The sequence below is a fragment of the Terrapene carolina genome, unplaced genomic scaffold, assembly GCF_002925995.2.
Source record: "Terrapene carolina triunguis isolate 2854851 unplaced genomic scaffold, T_m_triunguis-2.0 Scaffold85, whole genome shotgun sequence".
Taxonomy (NCBI): domain Eukaryota; kingdom Metazoa; phylum Chordata; order Testudines; family Emydidae; genus Terrapene; species Terrapene triunguis.
The window spans coordinates 54,837,280-54,858,611 of NW_020664436.1; the positions used below are offsets into that span (position 1 = coordinate 54,837,280).

General features: G+C 40.2%; 1 protein-coding gene across 4 annotated transcripts in view; it reads right to left on the reverse strand.

Annotated features, from left to right (window-relative positions):
* L3MBTL3 (L3MBTL histone methyl-lysine binding protein 3) overlaps nt 1-21,332 on the reverse strand; it is a 177,932-nt gene that overhangs the window by 155,683 nt on the left and 917 nt on the right. The window contains exons 1-2 of one of the 4 annotated variants that reach the window (XM_026649812.2): nt 20,720-20,813; nt 12,086-12,197 (exon numbers count right to left, since the gene is read on the reverse strand). In XM_026649812.2, coding sequence (XP_026505597.1) covers nt 12,086-12,187 — 102 coding nt within the window. In that variant the 5' untranslated portion in view covers nt 12,188-12,197; nt 20,720-20,813. Of the gene's footprint in view, nt 1-12,085; nt 12,198-12,640; nt 12,755-20,719; nt 20,814-21,332 lie in introns of those variants that run through there. The other 3 variants (XM_026649811.2, XM_026649813.2, XM_026649814.2) reach the window with 3 other exon arrangements.

Below are 21,332 nucleotides of genomic sequence, written 5' to 3' on the forward strand. Positions count from 1 at the left end.
GCAAGTAGTTTACCTGCTTTATCTTTGTTTAACCCTACTGGGTATTAATTCGACTTGGCCGAGTAAGCATTCATTATATTTATATTTGGCGTTGATTAGATTTGACCTACAAGGTTTTTGTTATTTGGATCAGTATTGTGCACTCTCTACAACTCATCTATTTTCTTGGCCAGAGAGTCTTGTAACTTGAGTCTCTCTCTCCCCTTTTGGAAGGCATACTTTATGCATTGACCCTTTATAGGAGCTTTCAGAGCATCGCAAAAGATGGCATCTGAGGTATGGGAGTGATCATTTTCTTGTATGAAATTAGAAATGACTGAATCAACTGTGCAATGAAATTTTGCATTGTTTAGTAGCTTCACCTAGAACAGGGGTTCTCAACCTTTTTCTTTCTGACACCCCCCCCCCCACACACACACACACACCATGCTATAAAAACTCCACAGTCTACCTGTGCCACAACAGCTGGCTTTCTGCATATAAAAGCCAGGGCCAGCGTTATGGGGTAGCAAGCAGGGCAATCGCCTGGGGCCCCATGCCAAAGGGCCTCCCGCGAAGCTACATTGCTCAGGCTTCAGCTTCAGCGCCAGGTGGTGGGGTTCAGGGCCCTGGGGTTCAGACCCTGTGGCGGGGCGGGTTTCTGCCCTGGACCCTGCGAGTCTAATGCTGACCCTGCTTGGTAGAGTCCCTGAAACCTGCTCTCTGCCTCCCAGGGCCCCTCTTGAGACCCACTGACCTAGAAGATATTAATAAGGTGTAATCAGTGTCTATAGAAAGTAGAATTGGAGCATGATCTGAAATTAATATAGTATCAATAGTTGCTTCTAGGCATGCTGGAATCCGTTCTAAAGACACAAGAAAAATTCTGGAGAAAGATGAATGTACTGTAGAGAAATATTTATAGTCATTCTCCTTGCGGTGTCTCAGTCTCCATATATCTTTTAAAACAATTCATTCATTAATAATGAGGGTTGGCCTATTGTGCTTTGAGAGCTGAGTCTCATGTAATTGGATTTGTACAGATGTCTATCTAGTGTAGTATTGCAGTCGTTTCCCTGTTTGTGTAGGTACACAGCCACTACCATGAGGACTTTGGAGAATACTCGGAGCGGCTGCAGAAAGTCCAAAGGGTAGTACTCTGTACTGGCAATGATCAGTCCCCATGATGAATCTGAGGAACCGTCTGTGAGCCGGGTGTATGAAGTGAAAATACACATCTTAGAGGTCAAGGGCTGAGAACCAGTCCCTCTGTTCCAGTGCTGGGATAATGGTTGATAATGTAACCATCTTGTAGTGTTGTAGTTTGATTAACTTGTTGAAGTTTTATAGGTCTAGGATCGGTCTCCACTTGCCAGATTTCTTTTGGGTCAGAAAATAATGGGAATAAAAACCCTTCCTTCGGTGTTGGGATGGGACTGATTCTCTGGCTCTGAGCTGCAGAAGGTGATTTATTTATTCTCGTAGAAGGTTTTCATGTGAAGGGTCCCTGAAGAGGGACAGAGAGGAGGTTGGGCGGATGGGATTGATAGGAATGGGATGAAATATCTTTTGTTCATGATTTCTAGGACCCACTTCTCGAAGTGATATGATGCCAGGATGGACAGAAAGGGGCTGAGCAGTCATCAAACTGGGGGGTTGTTGAAGATGGTTGTAGTGACTGGAAGTGCAGTGACTGGAAGAGGGGGAGGCTTCTCAGGGCCTTGAACAAGCCTTCAGAATTGTTGTTTGGATGTGGCGGTGTGAGAGGTGGCTACAATTGCCTTGAGGCTTCAATTGTCTGAGCTTCGTATGGAGCCTGTGTTGGCTTCATTGTGTGTCATATTGTCGATGAGGAGTTAAAGGTGGACGTAGGGACCTTGTGACAGGTTGGTATTTCCACAGACATCTCTTTGGTGCTGGCATATATATACTGAGAGAGCAGAGAGTTGCTCGAGAGTCCTTTAGGGAATGTAGGGACTCATCCATGCATTTGGCAAATAGCTTGGAACCCCCAAAGGATAGGTCCTCAACTGTGGTTTGCACTTACTTATGGAAACCGGAGAGGTGCAGCCATCATGCTCGTCTCATCATTACAGCTGTCACGATGGAATGGGCAGCTGTATCAGCAGAGTCCAAGGAGGCTTGTACAGCCGTATGGGCCAACAAGTGTCCTTCAGACATGAGTGCCTGGAGTTGCTACTTCTTATCGTTGGGAGATCCTGGCAGAACTCCTGTATCTTAGAATAGTTCTTGTGATTGTACTTGGCCATAAGAGCCTCATAATTGGAGATACCAAACTGCAGCATGGCAGAGGAATAAGCCTTGTGACCAAAAAGGTCTAATCGCTTCCAGTCCCTGTCATAGGGAGTTGACCTTGAGTGGTATTGGTGCCCCTTCTCATGTGCTACATTGATGACCAGGGCGTTTGCAGTGGGGTGGGGAAAAAATTCCATGTTCTTAGTGGGAACATAATATTTTTTGTCCGCCCACTTGCAAGTTGGTGGGATGGATGCTGGGATCTGCCAGAGCATTTGACCGGGTTCAAGAGGGCCTCATTGATAGGGAGGGCTGTCTTCGCCGATGTAGAGGCATGCAGCGTGTGCTGTTGCTCTTTCACTTCTTCCAGAGGGATCTGGAGGGAGTCTATGATCCTGCGGAACAGCTCTTGGAAATGTTTGAAATCGTCTGCTGACCTAAGGTGTGAAGGCATGATAGCCTCATCGGGGGAAGAGGACGAAAAGAGGAGTGTTGGTTTAATCTCCTCCAGTTCTTATTCCTGTTCCTCTACTGGTAGCGGATCAGCCTCTGGTGGTCAAGAGATGGATGAGGATGGTGACTGCAGGTGTATCCAGCTCTGTTCTATGGGAGGCTTTAGAAAATGTGCTCTGCACATAGCCCAGTATGGCCCGATGAGGGGATTGGTGTGGGGGATTACATCCATGGGGATCCATACCAGGGCCCTGATTCGGTCCCAGTTTCCAAGCTGTGAGGACGTGCAGAGGATGCTTTTCGAATATGTCCCAAATATAAAGATGGGACGAAGTATTCCTCCTCTTCCTTATTGGGGAAGGATGGTGCAGTCTTCAGAGGGGAAAAGGGATCAGTGCTGTGACACCGGAGAAGAGACATGAGGTGGAGAGCTTGTGTCTGAGTAGCGGTAACTCAAGCATGTCAGATACTATCAGATCTTTTGGGTAACTGAACTCCTGTGGAGGAGGGAGGAGCATCATCGCCTGGTTGTGTCGGTGCCGGGGGGGGGGGGGGGGGGGGGGGGGGGGGGGGGGGGGGGGGGGGGGGGGGGGAGGAAATGCATTCTCTGGAACAGCCAGCAGATAGAACAGATTTACTTGGAGCCAAAGGCTAATCCAGTCCTGAGGGTCTCATCAGTGCCAGTGTTCACATCAGTGCCGAGGGCTTACTTAGTGCCACGAATTTGCTCAGCGCTGCTACAGATGTTGTGCCAATAGAGATGTCAGTGCCGAAGCGCCTGAACTTGATTTGGTTGGGGTGATCGGTACCATTTTTGAATGTCCCACACTGTGCTCCTCTGTGTCAAGAGACAGTGCAGTTGCCTTTGGGGATACCCATTTAGGGTCCTTAGACCTCTCCTTAGCTCTGGTACTGGAGGTGCTCAGACCGTCACAGGAGCTATGTCTCACCCCTGAAGATGTTGAGGGTATTGAATTCACCGTGTTCTGCCAGACTGTTCCTTTGAGGGCAAGGTGGTGGCCCATTTCTTCCCATCTGCATGGGAAACAGAGGATTTTCTCTTGGAAGAATGCAGCGAGTGAGGGTCAGTTGACGATCTAGCTGAGCATGAGAGCCCCATGGGCAAGGTATCTGGACCGGGGTCCCAGGCTGGCCACAGGGACCTCTCCTTAAAAGAGCTTTCAGGTTTGGAAGGGCAGGAAGTAGGACAAAACATATTCTAAGCTAAGAACTAACGGAGAGGGAAGTACGAGGAAAATTTTATTTTATTTTTATTTTTTTTTTAGGAGAAGAGGACATTTAAAGGAAAGGAGTAACTATTCAGGTAAACAGGTAAGGGTACTATCTTTGGGCTCAGAGGATAGAAGGGCTCTGCTCCGGATTCTGTCCCAGACCAAAGATGGTTATGAAGGAACCAAGGGCAGTTGGACTGCTCAGCCTATAGATGCCACTCATGGCACAAGACGGGGAGGAGCACATGTGCAGTCCAATGAGCACTGCTACCAAAGATCCCCGATCCTAGTCGCAGGGGGTGCTGCCGCACCTATAGTGGAGCACCTGTAGGGACGCTACACAAAGAAGAACTTATAGGTGACTTAATGCTTAGCAATACCCTCTCAATCTCAGTCAAAGAAAAATGGGAAAAAGAACTTAGGCTTAGTATCTCAATAGAAACCTGGGAGGATATCTGGCATACTGTGAAAGATACTTCAAGTTCTTCATCCTTGCAATTCTTCCAGGACAAAATATTTAACAGGTACTGCTGGACTTTAGAACATTTGCTTAAGGCTAGATTGGCAACACACAGCAAATGCTAGAGATGCAAATAGCCATATATCAACGTTTTGCACATCCGCTATACCTATCAAAAATGCACGTGTTCTGGAACACCTTATTCTGTGCTCTCTCAAAAACTTAAATGTCACTATATTTTCTTCTCCAAACTTGTGTGTTTTATGGGTGCCAGACAAATTGGTATTATCAGTTAACATTAAGAAATAGATTGCAGTACTATTCTAGCAGCCAAAAGAGTTATTTTGAGAAAATAGAAATCTGCAATTCCTCCCTCATATACAGACTGGCTTAGTGAGCTCTCTGCTACTGCATTAATGGAAAAAATGACCACTTGGAAAAAATATGACTAGGGCCCTACCAAATTCATGGTCCATTTTGGGCAATTTCACAGTCATAGGATTTTAAAAAATCGTAAATGTAATGACTTCAGCTATTTAAATCTGAAATCTCACAGTGTTGTAATTGTAGGCTTCCTGACCCAAAAAGTAGTTGTGGGGGGTCGCAAGGTTATTGTAAGGGGGTTTGCGGTACTGCTACCCTTACTTCTGCCACTGGATGCGGTGCTGCTTTCAGAGTTGGGCAGCTGGAGAGGGACAGCTGCTGGCCAGGAGCCTAGTTTTGAAGGCAGAGCCACCACCAGCGCAGAAGTAAGGATGGCATGGTATGGTATTGCAACCCATACTTCTGTGCTGCTGCCTGCAGAGCTGGGCCCTCAGTCAGCAGCCACCACTCTCTGGCTGCCCAGCTCTGAAAGCAGCAGCACAGAAGTAAGGGTGGGATGGTATGGTATTGCCATCCTTACTTCTGCACTGCTGCTGGCGGGCGCTGCCTTCAGAGCTAGGTGCCAGGCCAACAGCCACCACTCTCTGGCCACCCAGCTCTGAAGGCAGCGCAGAAGTGAAGGTGGCAATACCGTACCCCCCTGCAACTCCCTTTTGGGTCAGGACCCCCAATTTGAGAAACACTTGTCTGCCCCATGTAATCTGTATAGTAGAGGGTAAAAGCACACAAAAAAGACTAGATTTCATGGGGGAAAACCAGATTTCACGGGTTGACAGTGCATTGCATGAAAAAATACTTTCTTGTGTGTGTTTTAAACCTGCTACCTAAGAGGGCATATGACAAAGGTCTATAAAATCATGAATAGTACAGAGAAAGTGAATAGAAACACTTGCCCTGTTCTGTTAATTCCATCTAACATTGGCCACTGGATACCGGCTAGATGGACCATTGGTCTGACCCAGTATGTTCTTCTTTAATACTGAGGTACATGAGAAGAGTTTTAATGGACATAAGCCACACTTTGGCTGCCCACACCCTACACTCAGTTATCTCCTTTAAGACTTAGCTGGGAGTATCCCACTTCACTCTAATTAACTGACCACACTCTAGTGTTTATGTCCTGTATAATTTTTGTTTTACTGGACCAACCCTTGTATATTTTCAGGATGATTATTTTTTTTGTAAACACCACATTTATTTGTTCCTTTTTGTTCAGTTTAATTGCCATTTGTTAGCTAGTTACCTCAAGTAGTATCCCTGCAGTATATCACAGTTCACTTTGGAAACACAATAGTTAAATAAAGAAACTTAAAGCACTCCATAAACCTTCAGTCACTCCAGCAGGAAGCAATTTTAAATTATTACAGCTTTTTCAATTGATGAAAGCACTTAAATCTTGAAGTGATGGTGTTTCTGTGTGCGTTTAGCAAACAGTGATTTTTTTTTTTAAAAAGGCATTTATACATGCTCTTCACTTCAGAAGTTATCAGCTCTTCAACCCTGCCTAGCGCAGAGCAATTGGAAAGCATTGAAGCGTTTCAGATCTGCACATGCTACTTAGTCTACTGAAGAGAAGAGTTATAAACTTCAGGGTTACACGCTATGTGTCTAAAATACCAGAGTTCTAATGCGTTTACTTCATTAAAACTATCCGTACTAAAATACAGTAGAAGGATCCTCGCTATACTACTCTCAAATCTTCCTTCTCAAATGTCAAACTACTTAACTACAATTTATAGTTTTCCCTCTTCTCTGAATAATACTAATTATCTACATTTCTAACATTTATACCTTTTATAATAATTTTTTTGGGCATTCATTTAACACTTTGCATGTTCAAAGCATTGTATAGATTTTAACTAATGTTATATTTTGTGAGCTATATGTATGAAAATATATTTCTATAGCATGTTCTGGCCAAAGATCTCAAAGTATTTAACAAACAATAATTCAGCTTCACAACATCTCTATGATGTTATATTCTCACCATTTCATAAATGTAGAAAGTGAGGCATGGATAAAAAGTTTGCAGCAGAGCTGGGAATAAAAGCCATAGTACCCAACTCCCATACCTATATTTGAGTCAGAAGACCATGCTTCAGTTACATCAGGACAAAATGGTATCTCTCTCTGTGTTTTCAAAAATCTCTATTTCACAGTGAACAACAAGAGAATGTCTGTAATGAGTGGTGGACAAATACTGAGAAGTTATTTACAAACATTTCAGGAATTCTAAATCACATTTCAATTTGACTACATTCAAGACTTTTTGATCATTTACATAAGCAATTTTCGTTCACGTGTATTCATGTAAATGCAACTGTTCGTGTAAAAATATGCTTGCTCCTGCAAGAACACATATTTGTGCTAGAAGTGCGTGCCTTAACATCTTTTAGTGGTGGGATTGGGTATGAATATAGTAGAGAAAGAGCAAGGACAGAAAGCGATTCATTTTAAAAACAGAAAAATGCATCATCTGATCAGAGAACTCAAATACCATATGACCTACGTGACCAAAAACAAAGCTCAAAGAGATACTGAATATTCAAAACAATACTCACAGTTTGCGAACATTACACAAAAATATTTGAACAATTTTGAATAACCAACAAATCTGAAGGAGGCATGATATGCTCACAGACAATTTCCAAACAGATAAAGGGGTTAATTCAAACAACAAATTGTTTGCTGAGAATAGTTCTACTGTTATTTATTACTATTTTTTGTGGTAACATCTAGCAGCCCTAATCTATGACTAATCTGTAAGGAATATGAGCTAGTTTTGTGTGTGTTTTTCAACAAGAAATTTTCACAGGATTTTGCCCATTATATTTCAATGTAAACATCTAGTATTTTATATCCGTTGTGGAATTAATCTGTTTTTCATTTATGAAGAATCATTTTTCTGGCTTATCACTTTGACCACTTAACCCCCTTCTCTGAATCCCTCCACTGGCTCCCTCTTTCCCACTGCGCAAGCCCAGACTACTTGTCTCCACTTTTAAGGTCATTCACTGACTATCCCCACTCTAGGAACCCTTATGTTCTGGTCAGCTGGTGAGCCCTGCTTTTGCTCTGCCAACGTTATCAGTTCATCGGTCAACTTTTCCAATGTGTATTTTTATGCTTTCTGCCATGCAACCTATTATGCATGGGAGGAGCTCCCTCTTAAAAAACAAACAAACACCAAGTCCCTACAATATCTTCTTCTCTTAAAAACCACCTATTCTGTGATTCCTTTAAAACACATAAGAACAGTTAGGCAGTTGGTAGGCTATGATCACTGCTAAGTATAGTAAACATAACTGGCTTATTATTGTTACCTTGTGCTCCCCTGCCCGTTTGCCATATCTACCTGTTGCCTTTCATTTTATAGTTAGATTGCAAGTTCTTTAGGGCAGGCACCATCTATTTATTGTATTCATAGATTCCAAGGTCAGAAGGGACCATTGTGATCATCTAGTTTGACTTCTTGTATGACACAGGCCATAGGACTTCCCAAAAATAATTACTGTTTGAAGAAGAGAAGGTTTTTGTTAAAAAACCCAATCTTGATTTAAAACTCAGAAAATGCAGAAATTAATTCATCCAAGATGAACAACACAGGATCAAGGAAACAATACATTTCAGAAGGTGAATAGTTTTTATTTTTTTTCTTTTACATTTTTTCCCCATAGGAAGTGCAACAGTGGATAAGTCCAATGGCCCTGGAGTAACCTGGCTAGCAAAAGAGGCTTCAGTACAAGGAACAAGACTTTGCAACAAGCTGCTATGGAATACCTTATTTACCCGGAAAGTTTCTTCCTAACCAACACTACTTAGAGGCTGACTTATGCCCTGAAGCATAAATGTTTATATTCCTTCCAAAACTTGTTTTTAAATCCTTACTCTAATTCTAGATATGCTTGTTATCCACATAAACATCCAATCTGTTTATGAAGTCTTCTAAGATCTTGACCTCCATGAGATCATGTGACAATGCATTCCTCCAAGCTAATTGTGCATTCTGTGAAAATGTATTTTCTTTCATCAATTTTTACATTTTCTGCCTTTCATTTCAGTTTCATTTAACATTCCTTTGTTCTTATATTATGAGAACGGATTAATAGATTTGCCTAATCTACCTTCTCTACACCATTCAGTATTTTGTATACCTTTATTGTATTCCCTCTGACTTGTGTCTTCTCTAAAGCCCAGATTCAGGAAAGCATCCCTATCCACCAAGCATATAAGCACATGCTTAAATCCAATTAAAGTCTAGGGAATTTAAGCAGATGTTTAAATTTAAGTTCATGCTTTCTTGAAGAGGGATATACTTAACCATATACTTAGTGCATACCTGACTTGCGGCCTCAGGTCCCAGACCCAATCTTTTCAATCACTCTTCACATGGAAGTTTTTCCATGCCTCTAATAATATTGTTGCCCATCTTTGAGCCACCTCTGTTTCTGCCACAGTGGATAAAAATCAATGATTTATTTTAAAAAAATTAAAGCAGATTCTTTTACTGAAATAAGATTTTTTAATTTAAATTCAATTAACCAATTAAATAACCTTATTTAAAATTAAATCTGAAATTGACAACCTATGTTAAGCCCTATACTTACTAACACTTATTTAAATAATCTAAATTAAATACAAAAATAATATTAAGCAGTACATATTTGCTGTCAAGTTTTAAAGAAAATCAAACCCCCGACCACATGGAAATTACTGGCTAAGCACCTGGAACTTGAGTTTGTTGAAGTGCTGAACCAGTTTTTGACAGCAAGACCCTTCTCTGCTGGTGCAGAGAGAATATTTTCTTTATTTCAGTTAATTCAACTAGTTCATTCAAACTTAATAAACCAGTTGGAAGTTTAAAAAAAAAACAAAAACAAAAAAAAACCAGGAAGGCTTGTTTTCCTCTTCCAATCTATGAATAAAAACTAGGTGAAATAGGGTAAATTCTACTAGTTCTAAAAACTTGAAGGACATGATAATCAGAAACAATCAGTTCAATTTACTAACTACAGGCAATTCCTTCTTCATTTAATAAATTAGTTTTAAATGCAAAACATGTTTTTATAAAATTTTTGTTAAAAAAAATTTCTTAGGTATCTAGCATATTTAAGGTAGTTCTACTTAATTTTTAAAAGCTGGTTTTTGTGCACTATTAAATTTGAATTTCCAATAAAAAATAAATTAATAATCTAGTAAACAGGAAATGTATCATTCACCATTTTCTAACATAAAAATGTAAAAAATTAAGAATCTGAATAAATGTAAGGTAAGCTATATAACTGCTTAAAAACATGTATAGATGTAGTGCACCCTCCTAGTTAGCAGAAAGAAGCACCAAATTTAGTGTAAAGGCTATATTTAGTTGCCAATCAACATACTTTAATAGTTACCAACCAATGAAATCAACCTCTCGCTAGGAAAATAACTAAAAAGTACAAATGCAAGACTCAATCATAATCTATTATTTAAATCCAGGCTTCCTGCTTGCTGATTTAAATCATTATTAAGATTGGTGACCTAACTCACTGTCAAAGCAATCCACCCTGGTTTCTGCTCTCTCTTGTCTTAAATAAGGTGACTAGAACTAATCACATTACTCCAGCTAAGGGTATACCACTGATTTATACAATGGCATTGCAATATGCTCTGTCCATCCTATTCCCTAAGCATTCCAAAATATTATTTTTAATGTAATGTAGTCAAAAAGACATTTATAATATATTTATCCTATATCTGAAACCCATTTCCCACTTTCTAGGGCACTTCATTCCAACAACACAATCTTAAAACACCAGTGGACATACAGTTCTTTAACCCAGAGCAGCCGTGTTAGTTTGTATCCGCAAAAAGAACAGGAGTACTTGTGGCACCTTAGAGACTAACAAATTTATTTGAGCATAACCTTTCGTGGGCTACAGCCCACTTCATCAGATGCATAGAATGGAACATATAGTAAGAAGATATAAATACATACAGAGAACATGAAAAGGTGGAGCCGGAGAAAAAAATTTTTTTTGTGGTGATTATCAAGTTATTGAATCTATTTTCCCATGTTAAGTATCCTCACACCTTCTTGTCAACTGTCTAAAATGGGCCATCTTGATTATCACTACAAAAGTTTTTTTTCTTCTCCTGCTAATAGCTCATCTTAATTAATTAGCCTCTTACAGTTGGTATGGCTACTTCCACCTTTTCATGTTCTCTGTATGTATATATATTTTCTTACTATACGTTCCATTCTATGCATCTGATGAAGTAGGCGGTAGCACACAAAAGCTTAAGCTCAAATAAATTTGATAGTCTCTAAGGTGACACAAGTATTCCTGTTCTTTTTATAAATGAATATCTGAGACCCTGTTTAAAAAATATACTATAAAAACACCTCACCAATGTCAGTCTGAGTGGAATTACATAAAAAATTCTATTTTCATTAATAACAACTTTGTGAGAAAGGGTCTCTGATATAATAGCCATATCTTTTGTTAAGCAGCTGAAGGCCTTCTGCAAGCAGGCTTGAAAGCCTAAAGAGAAAAACCGGAACTACTAGATATAAATGTATATTTTATTTTTTTAACTTTAGTATTTCAGAATATTTAAAATGTTACTTATCATTACATCCTAGTAAACATGCAGTCATGATCTATACTTTGGAAGAGATAAAACAAAAGTATTATTCAAATTTCTAAAATGTACTAACAATCAGACGTATTCATTTGATACCCCTACTGGGGTGAATTTCCCCATTTATGTGCATCGTTTTTAAAATTGACTAGATTTGAAGTTAGAGAGACAAGGTGGATGAGGTAATCTCTGAGGGTGAAAGAGACAATCTTTCGAGCTACGGAGAGCTCTTCTTCAGGTCTGTTAGTCCAACAAAAAACATTACCTCACCAACATCCTAGGACCAACACAGCTACAACAACACTGCAAACAACAATAGATTTAAAATCGACAGTATCATTTTAAAGTTGATTGTTCAGCCTCAGCTTTTGAGACTTACTGGCTTTTGGGCACTCGAACTCTGGCTTAAGAGTTGTACTCATGCTTATCCTGTGTATTTGTGTGTCTATGTGACAGCTGCCATTTTAACAGACACCAGGGATTAAACCAGGGACCTCTAGAGCTAAAAGCATGAGTTTCTACAGCTTCAGTTTAAATAGCCTTTAGCTGAGGGTTGCAACAGACTCATATCCTCTGTGGACCAGGTACAGAGAGGAACACAACACCCACTGACCAGTGAATGATACATACTCTCCCCTCTTCCCTATGCATTTATACAGTTTTTATTACAGTCTTTTAAAAACACATATTATCTTACCTTCAGGTCACTTCCTGGCAGTGTACCTATGCCATCCTTCCAGTCCATAACACTAAATACATCAAACTCTTGGCCACTTGCACTCGAGGCAGATTCATTCATGATGCATGCACTGGAAAAAATAAAAGAGAAAACATTGTCAGATAAAACCTAACTCTGAGTTGATGTTTCATTCATGGACATTTCTTCAAGCACACTTTACACAATGAATATCAAATTGTCCTTCCACTCACATCCAGAACACACATAACTTGCTTTATCAAGGTGCAGAAAATATGAGCTAATGCCACAAAAGTAAGGCGCCTATCTTTGGTAATCCTTTAACCAAAAAAAAAAAAAAACCCACCCCCAGCAGTCCATCCGCCATTCATTAATGGGGATAGGCTGGATAGGAGGGAAATCAGAAAATTCAAATTGCACACAGGCTTACATGAGAAAATTGCATTTTTTATACACAGAGGAAGCAAGAAACAAATACAAGCATATATGTCAAGTACTGATTAAGAAAGCTAGCTTTTCTTTATAGCTGGTAATATGCTTAGGTGAGTTTCTTACCCAAGTCCAAATTAAACCTCTCTTCTAGAGTTCACAATAGTGTTTGCTGGTTGACTCAGAATAAACGAAATCCTCCAAATAGTCTTTACCCCAGGCATGAAGTTGAACATAATGTATACAATACTTTATGCAAACATCTTCTTAAATACATATTTATACACACGCGCACACACACACTTGGAGCGTTATTGTTTTATTAGATCTCCTTTTGCTTCACTGTAGCGAACCCAGAAGAAAAAGAATTTGTTTACCCTTATAAATGATGGATTTCAATGCCCTTTGCTGCTGTAGGAGTCTCTCTCAAATCAGTTACACAAGAAATAATAGTTATACAGCACTTGTCACTTTCCCCAGTTGTGATCCAATCCCCCTCGCAATCATGAAAGGGTCATCAGTTACATTGAATTGCAAAATCTCTAGCAGCCATTTGTCAAGCAAGGATATTAACTCTTCACTTTCCTCATATTCTTGTAAACCCAAGAATCTTCAAATTATGGGACTGCACTTGATTTTCTTTGTTCAAAGTGAAACCAGAGTAAACTATTTTTTTTTTTAAAGACTACTATACTACTATAATCTGTACAAGTGAATTATTTGTAGCCAATAGTTTAGTTTCTCTTTTGGTTCATGAACTGTCCATTAGCAGCTTACAGTTTTTTCAACTTTAGTTGCTATTCATATTTATTTACAAAATACTTTGAGACTAAAACTTAGCTTGCAGATTGTTTGCAAGCAGTTTGTTCCAAGTATTCAATATCTGAAATTTGAAATGTTGGTTGGTTTCAATTGGACATGTAAGTCACACAGTATTGTCTCTGTTCCAGAAGTGTTTGAGAATTACTCTTAGAATCAGGTTTCTGGTGGGAATGTTCCTGTTTAAAAGTTCAAAATCAATTTCCCACAAATATTCTCCAATCTTTTCTTAAAATATGCTGTTTACAGAAACACTGCTCTAAGTGAATTTACTCACTTGTTCAGTCACAGAAAGCAGAGTTTAAGAAAGGGGTGTAAACACAGCAGAAGGGAATTTAGGATTTTTGAAAGTTTATGAGTAAAAATTTGAGAATAAAAATGTTTTGAGTTATTCAAACAGCTCTAACTCAAGGAACAGTATGCAATTAGATTAGGTTACGCTGTCCACCTTTCCCTTAGAAGTGGTCATTTCAATATTTAGTCTCCATTTTTGGGTCCACAATTGTGATAGCCTTTACATTTCGGTAGGTTTTCCTCCCATTTTTAGCACTAGTTCTCCCAGGGCCTGATTCTGCCACCTTTACCCACTGTGAGTAATGCCTTATTTCATTAATAGTCCCACTAAAGAGGTACTACTCAACATGAGTAAGAGTGTAGGACCTCAATGAGGAACCACTGTTACTGTGCATGTGATAGCTGGGATTCAGAGACTTGAGAGGCAGGCATCTGGGCCTAAAGAGAGTATTGTGACAAAACTTCACATACTTTGAGGAACAATCTTGAATTGGCAGGAAGATTAACTGGATGGTTTTTATCTCTAATGTCTATGATTAAATATAATGAGATTATAAAATGTGTTCTAGGTGCATGTACTATTCTTTTTTAATAAAAAAGTATAAATAAATCTACACCACCCCAGTGTAAAACTAAACAAATCCTAGACCTGCAAAAACAACAACAACTATATTCTAACATTTATAGTGAGAGGGATGTTCAGATATCACCAAAGGTCAACAGATATGAACTCCATCTGACCAAGGAAGGAAGTGAATTCCAAAACTAAGACCCACCAAGAATCCCCTCTCCAACTTACAGACATATAACTCTTGGCATGCTGCAGCTGATCTAAAATACAATGGCAGGACCTAAAAATAGAGGCAGTCCTCTCACGGAAACACATGATCCAAACCATAAAGAGCTAACAACTTGGATTGTATCTGGAAACAAACTGGAAGCCAATGCAGTTTTAAGATGACTGGTGTAATGTGCTCTGAGTAGCTTGGCTAAGCAAATGGGCAGCTGCATTCTGTATTAGCTGAAGTTTCCAAGTAATCTTAAAATATCCCCCCATTTACAGCACACTGCAGTAATCCAATCTGTAGGTTTATTTGTTATAGTGTAAGTGTTCTAATGGCTTAAGGCTGCTGAGGCATGCTTCTCCCACGTTGCCCAATACCTTGACAGAGAAGGTCCTGCCTCTTACTGGGGAGGGGCAGACAGAAGTTACAGCGGTCTCCCCAGTCTCTGCTGGTGCTGCTCTCAGCACGGAGAATGCTCTGTAGCACTGTCATTTGAGAAGAATTAATTAGGAAGGAAAAATAACCCTTACAACCTAATCTTCTTAAACAAAATATATATTTTTAAGAGACAGAAGAAAAGGGAATATTGACCACAAATGGGTATATGTATGTGTTTCTCAAGCAGGCCATATACATATTAATTTGATTGTAGCTAACCATCTCTCCACTGCTGGCCTCAAGAAGTGATTAACATGTTTTCTAGACTCTACTGTTCGGCAAGCATAAAAAACAGAGCAAAAAAAAAAATAGGGTTCAGGATGCAAACACTCATTCGTGTTTTTCCTTTTTTAAAAAAATTAAACCAACATTACAGGCATAATTTTTACTTTCAATCACTGGTACTCTCTTCCAGACTTCAGGACAGTGCTCTCTCCATGGGCTGATAATACCATGGGACTGTTATATTGTGCTGACCAACACAAGTTTAGTTGCTAGAGGCACCTGTATTCGACAAAATCTCTGCTTCCTGGCTTTCTGGGGTCTTGAATATAAAAATGAAGAAAAATCTGAGACTGCTAGCTCTAAACAACTTCCTCTACTGTAGGTGGTAAGGAGAAAGAAACAGGCCAATGAAAGAACTTAGAACAGCAGTGAAGAAATTAAAGGAAAGGATAAAAATCATATGCTGTATCTATATAACACAGAATAATGAAGACTACTGTGTATCTATCAACTCCTCATTTTCTTTTTATCCTTTAAAGCTTTGATTTGATGGTTCTTTGAATTGATAATACCTCATTTTGCAAATCATATATGGTGCTTTATGAAAATAGTAGTCATAGAGAGAGATAAGTTGTGGCCAAATAATGGAAGTATTGTGCCAAACCTTAACAGCAAGAGACGGTTCTATGTCCTAATCGTTAGATTACACTAAGAGCTTAGAACATCTGAGTTCTAAAAGCCTGATATAAAGCCCACTGAAATCAATAGGAACCTTTCCATTGACTTCAATGGGCTTTAGATTAGGACCTATGGCAGCATCTGTCATATGCCTTGAAGAAATCACTTCTGTCCTTAGTTTTCTCATCTGTAAAACATAATATTTTCAGATGTTTTGTGAGGATTAATTAAAGTTTCTGCGGTGGTTTGAAGAGGCAAAGCACAGCTTAAATATTTGAATATGAGCTTTCTGCTTTACACATATTTAACATATTTTTATTAAAACAAACAAGTATCTGAAATAAGATTGCACACCTTCTTTAGAAAAGCATTTATCTTTACCAACTGGAATCAATAAGGAATGCATGCATCACAGAACAGATACAAAGAATAATAGAGTTAAAAAAATTAGATAGTCTCATCTGTTGCAAGTTTCTCTACTTAAAGATTTCAAGCAAAGATATGGGAGGGATATGTCAATTAAATGTGCAAGTATTTTTTAAAAAAAGTAATTGTAAGGTTAGGTACTGAATGCGTCAAAAATCAATGCTAATAGAAGCATTCATTATTTAAGTCAATGCTTGAAAAATTTACCTGTCACCTACCCAAGTTCTGATAATCTAAGGTCTTATCTGTAAATTTGAAGAGAACTTGTATGTGTAATTTTTAGCAAGAGAGTGGGCCCAATTCATTACAGAAATGCTCAGCAATGAAGACAGTGGATCTCAAAACTAGAGATATTACTACCGGGTCAACAGAACCTGCTTGTGTATCACTCTTTTCAGACACTTAGGTACCACTACGATGGGTTTAGTATATGGGACCTAGGTAAGTAGATTAGACAGTCAGACATGCATATGTCTTTGCTGTAATGCATAAGAGTTAAAGTGTGTGGGTCAGATGGCGATACAATGCATTAGGGCTCCCAACCTATTAATCTATAACCTCTATCCAATGGGAGCTGAAAGGCTATCCATTTTCTCTTATGGTACCAGTGATGGACTCGTAAGTAGCAGGGGCTCAGCCCTTGAACTAAGTGAAAATTGTCAAGGGCTGCTGTTACTGCAGAGAGCAAAAGGAGGCAACCTAGTATCACAGGTAGGCTGAAAAATACCAGCACCACCATGCCCCACAAAGCTACATGCCGGGAAAGTTAGACATTGCCACCTGCAAGAAGCCTCTCCTCAGACAACCCAGGCTCCTCCTTTTCTAGTCACAGATCTGTGTAAATTATCGTCCCATTGACAACAAATGCAGTGGGACTGCACTTGTTGGAGTACTAGGCAGTAGAATTACCCCTTCCTCACTGTAAAATTACTAGATTGGGCCCACCATCCCTTTAAGTGATCATTTAATTATCCTCTGTGGGAAGCAGGTTGGGTATATTTCACACTCTTACTCCCTCTACACACTAACGGTTTTCTTTCTTTCTTAATTTTTTCCCCTCGCTACTTACAGGGGTGCCATGAACTAGAAAAAAAGTCACACTCCTGAGTCTCTTTAAAGTACTGTCACAAACACCAAATACAACTAAAGAAAAGCTATTAGAGAAAAATCTCTCTCTTTTTACAGTTTGTTTACTTTGTGCATTTGACAGCACTTTGTGTACCGTAAGTTTCACTTTTTTCCATATCTAATCAGTCAGGTTCCTATAACTGTTCATGGAGGTCTTTAATTTAGCCACTGGGAGATAAGCTACTTTAAAAAAAAAAAAAGAATTTGTGACTGTAAAACCATCAACACTGGCAGAGGGACCCAAGCGCAGGTAATAATTTGTAACTTACTCTTTTTTAAAACTGAGTAGCTTTTAGGGTATACTCCTTTAATATTATTTCTATCTCCTTTCTATCCGTTTTCTTATTTTAGTTGTTGCGTCTTTTCTCTTCACTGGATTCTCCAGCAACACTTCCATATGGTTGTACCTCCCTACCAGTATGATAGTTTAGAGTCTTTCTCCATAAATGTTCTCCAGCTGCATCTATACTAGAAAATCTGGCACCCATTTTTCAGCAACAGTGCATCTGCACCAGTGCTAGTAAAGGTATAAGATGTTTGCATCTGAGCCCCATCTCTGCTTGTGTGTTTACACCATTGCTAACACTAAAATTGCTGCACCACTGCTAGAAAATGGGTAATATTTTCTAACAGAAACAGCCCTTGTTTAATGTCTTTTTAACTATCTATAGTTTAGAGCACCATAATAATACTTACTCAGTAAACAGTTATGCCACCAATCTAAAAAAGTCTATCACTGATATCTCCAATTTTGTTTAGAGACGACACAAAGGCAAAATTTTTCAAGTGAACCACTTGATCGGTTGTGTAATCTGTTATGGTGTATGCAGTCCTGAGTGGAGGTTTAATCTAATCGACAGTATTTCTAAGCAAAAGAACTCTGATGCCCTGTTCTTTAGTTTCTCTTAATGATTTGAGCCAGATAGCCAAGATTTACAATAAACTTCAGCCTACTTTTATTTGTTCCTTGGACTAAAAGTACTGGTTCTTCAAACTCCTGATTGGATGCCTCTCTGGACAGGACTGTACTTCATGGAATCTTTCTGCTGTACTTCATCTCACTTACTCTGAAATATTCATTTTTATGAGAAATAAGATCCCCCTAGTTAATTTCACTGCATAGTTGGCCATTCTTTTCTGCTCAGTGACCAGCTCCCATCTGCCACTTTGTCTTTAACACAGAATTCAAGTCTCTCCAGCTCTTAATATAGCCACTGCATTATTGCATTTACAGACTTTTCTTTCTCTCAGACTTCGTGTAGTTCACAGCACATTTGCTCTTACGACCAGCAGATCTGCTCTTGAAGTACTCAACAAGCTACTACTACATATGCACAATCACTCTCTGTCTTTTGTAATCACCATGTTGTGCAGCCATTGATTCCTCAGTCTCTGCCTCCACAACATACACACTCCTCCATCCTAATTATAAGCAGCACAAAAAAAGATGAAGGGTAAATAAAGTAACACAAAAAATAAAGTCACCCATTCAATCAGCAATCCCTCTGCTCTCTCCACACACAACAGGTGAAGCCCAATTAAACTCAACAAGTGTTTGGTCATTAAGAGGAAAACAAATATTCACAATGTAGTCAAACAATTCCTTTTTTTCTTACAAGCACTTGGGACTTTTAAAAGCACCCTTCTACATAAAGTGATTAAATGAAGCTGACTTAAAATGAAAGATATAACATTAACAGCAAATTAAATGTAAATGAACATTTCATAACAAATATGTTTATTACACTATGGAATAGTCTCCCAAAGAGATGACAGATCTATCAGCACTTCATTTGCTGGATTCATTTAAAAAAATTAGACTGTACATAGCAGTTGAACATATACTACAGAGAATGCCAATTAAACCACACTTCTCGGAATTTAAACAAAATGACCCAGCAACTTCAATCTCTAGTTTCTCTCCCATAGATGTTAATATTAAGGTAAGTTACCCAAGCTATTGGGAATCATATACTTTTCCTTTGTAAGGAATCACTTTCCTAAAGTGCACATTATGTTTAAAGTTGCTTAGAAATATTTTATTATTTTAGAACATAGGTTTTTTTGTTTTTGTTTTTGTTTTTGGGGGGGGGGGGTTGGCAAAATCAGCTTTTTTAAAACAATGTGAATAGAAAACTTGGTGTTTCGGTTTTTATTTCAACACCCACTGTTCTATTGCTAGCCCTAAAAATATGGTGCCAATTCATGAGTAAAAACAAAAGTGAAAATGACCAGCTGTGGTCAATCTGAGTAAAATTGCAAAATTAAACTGCCTAAAAGTTAACAACTAGTTTTAAAACTTTCAAATTTATTACACTTGGTGTTATTAGTAACAAAGATAATTCAAGAAAACAACCGTGACCTACAATATCAAAAGCTAGGCATTTTTCTGCACCTAGCCTGCGAATGATACCTTAAGGGGTGTACTGGGCTATCTTGATTATCACTTCAAAAGTTTTTTTTCCTCTTACTTAATTGGCCTCTCAGAGTTGGTAAGACAACTCCCACCTGTTCATGCTCTCTGTATGTGTGTATATATATCTCCTCAATATATGTTCCATTCTATATGCATCCGAAGAAGTGGGCTGTAGCCCACGAAAGCTTATGCTCTAATAAATTTGTTAGTCTCTAAGGTGCCACAAGTACTCCTGTTCTTTTGGAAAAAACCCACTAGTCACTTTTCAAAATGTACAGCTAGAGTTGTACAGGAACAGTAGAAGGAACATGCTCTTAATCAGATATTTTTGCCTGAGCATTCCTTTGAGATTAATCTTGACATCTAAAAGGAAATAAGAGGTAACTACAAACTGCAGGCCGACTTTGCATTTTCCTCCCTAGGCCGGGTGGATATCTCAGTTCCACCAGTAGAGGTCCCTCCTTGGCCACTTTTGCAGCATTCTTTTGCTGCACTTGAAACTTTCAAGTACTGAACTCAGATCCATATCTTCCCGAAAACTAGGGCAGAAATCAAAACGCCGAAAGTATTTGCATGCACCTTCCTGGCGTCCCCACGATTAACAATCCCACCGGAGCACAGGCTGCTGGAGGGTTTGCGCAACAACAGAGCGACGCGATTCTTAGTAAATAAACACGGGCAAAGCCTACCCCGCGCAATTAAAGCGCCAGGGAATCAGCACGGGGCGGGGGCAGGCAGAAGGGAGCGCTCCTCGCTCAGCTGTCTGCCCGGCAGCAATGCCCTCGCCGAGGGTGAGCGCAGGAGCGAGCGCGCAGTTGTGCGGGTAGGAACTGGGCGCAAAGCGCTCCTGAGGAAGTTGCATAACGAGAGAGGGACTCTGCTTGTGCACCGGGCCCCTGTGATTCCCCACCCCCACCCCCTTGCTGCAGACGGGGCCGGGATCCGGGAAGGGGAGGTTGTCTTCCCTCACTCAACCCAAGTCAGAGGGAAACTTACCTTCTCCTCCCCCATCCCCACCCCCGGGGAGGAGGGCGAGTGCTCTCCGGCGGACTCGGGAGATTTGCTAGTGAACCCTCCTCGCTGGTGCTCAGCCAATCTCCAGAGTCCCCTGGAAGAGAAATTACCCTCCTTCCTAAGGGGAAGGTAAAGGCAGAGCTGCGGGAGGACTCTCCCTCCCCCAGGAGCCAGCTACTCTCCGCATCCCCAGCCTCCCGCCTTGGGGAGGCGCAGCCAGCCCCTCGCGAAAACTTTTCTCTCACGCTCTCGGGCGCGTCCGCTCCCACGATGGGGAGGGGGGGAGGGGGGGGGGGGGGGGGAGAGAGAAACTTGAGTCCGCCCCCTGCACGTCTGCTCCCCCCCCCGGCCGCCTAGCAAAGCTTGTGTCCCCCGGCCCGCTCTGTGTCCCACGTTCATTCCCGTCGCTGGGGAGGGGGCGGGCGGGTGCTTTGTGCGAGCGCCTTCCACCCCCACCCCAACTTGCTGCCTCATCACCCATTAGAGCAAGTGGCTGGTAGATATCCTGTTATTGTGCACACAGGCTGCAGGAAGCGGGGGGAGGGGGGAGAATACTCCCCCCCAAATCTATAGGGTAAGCAACAATCCACAACTT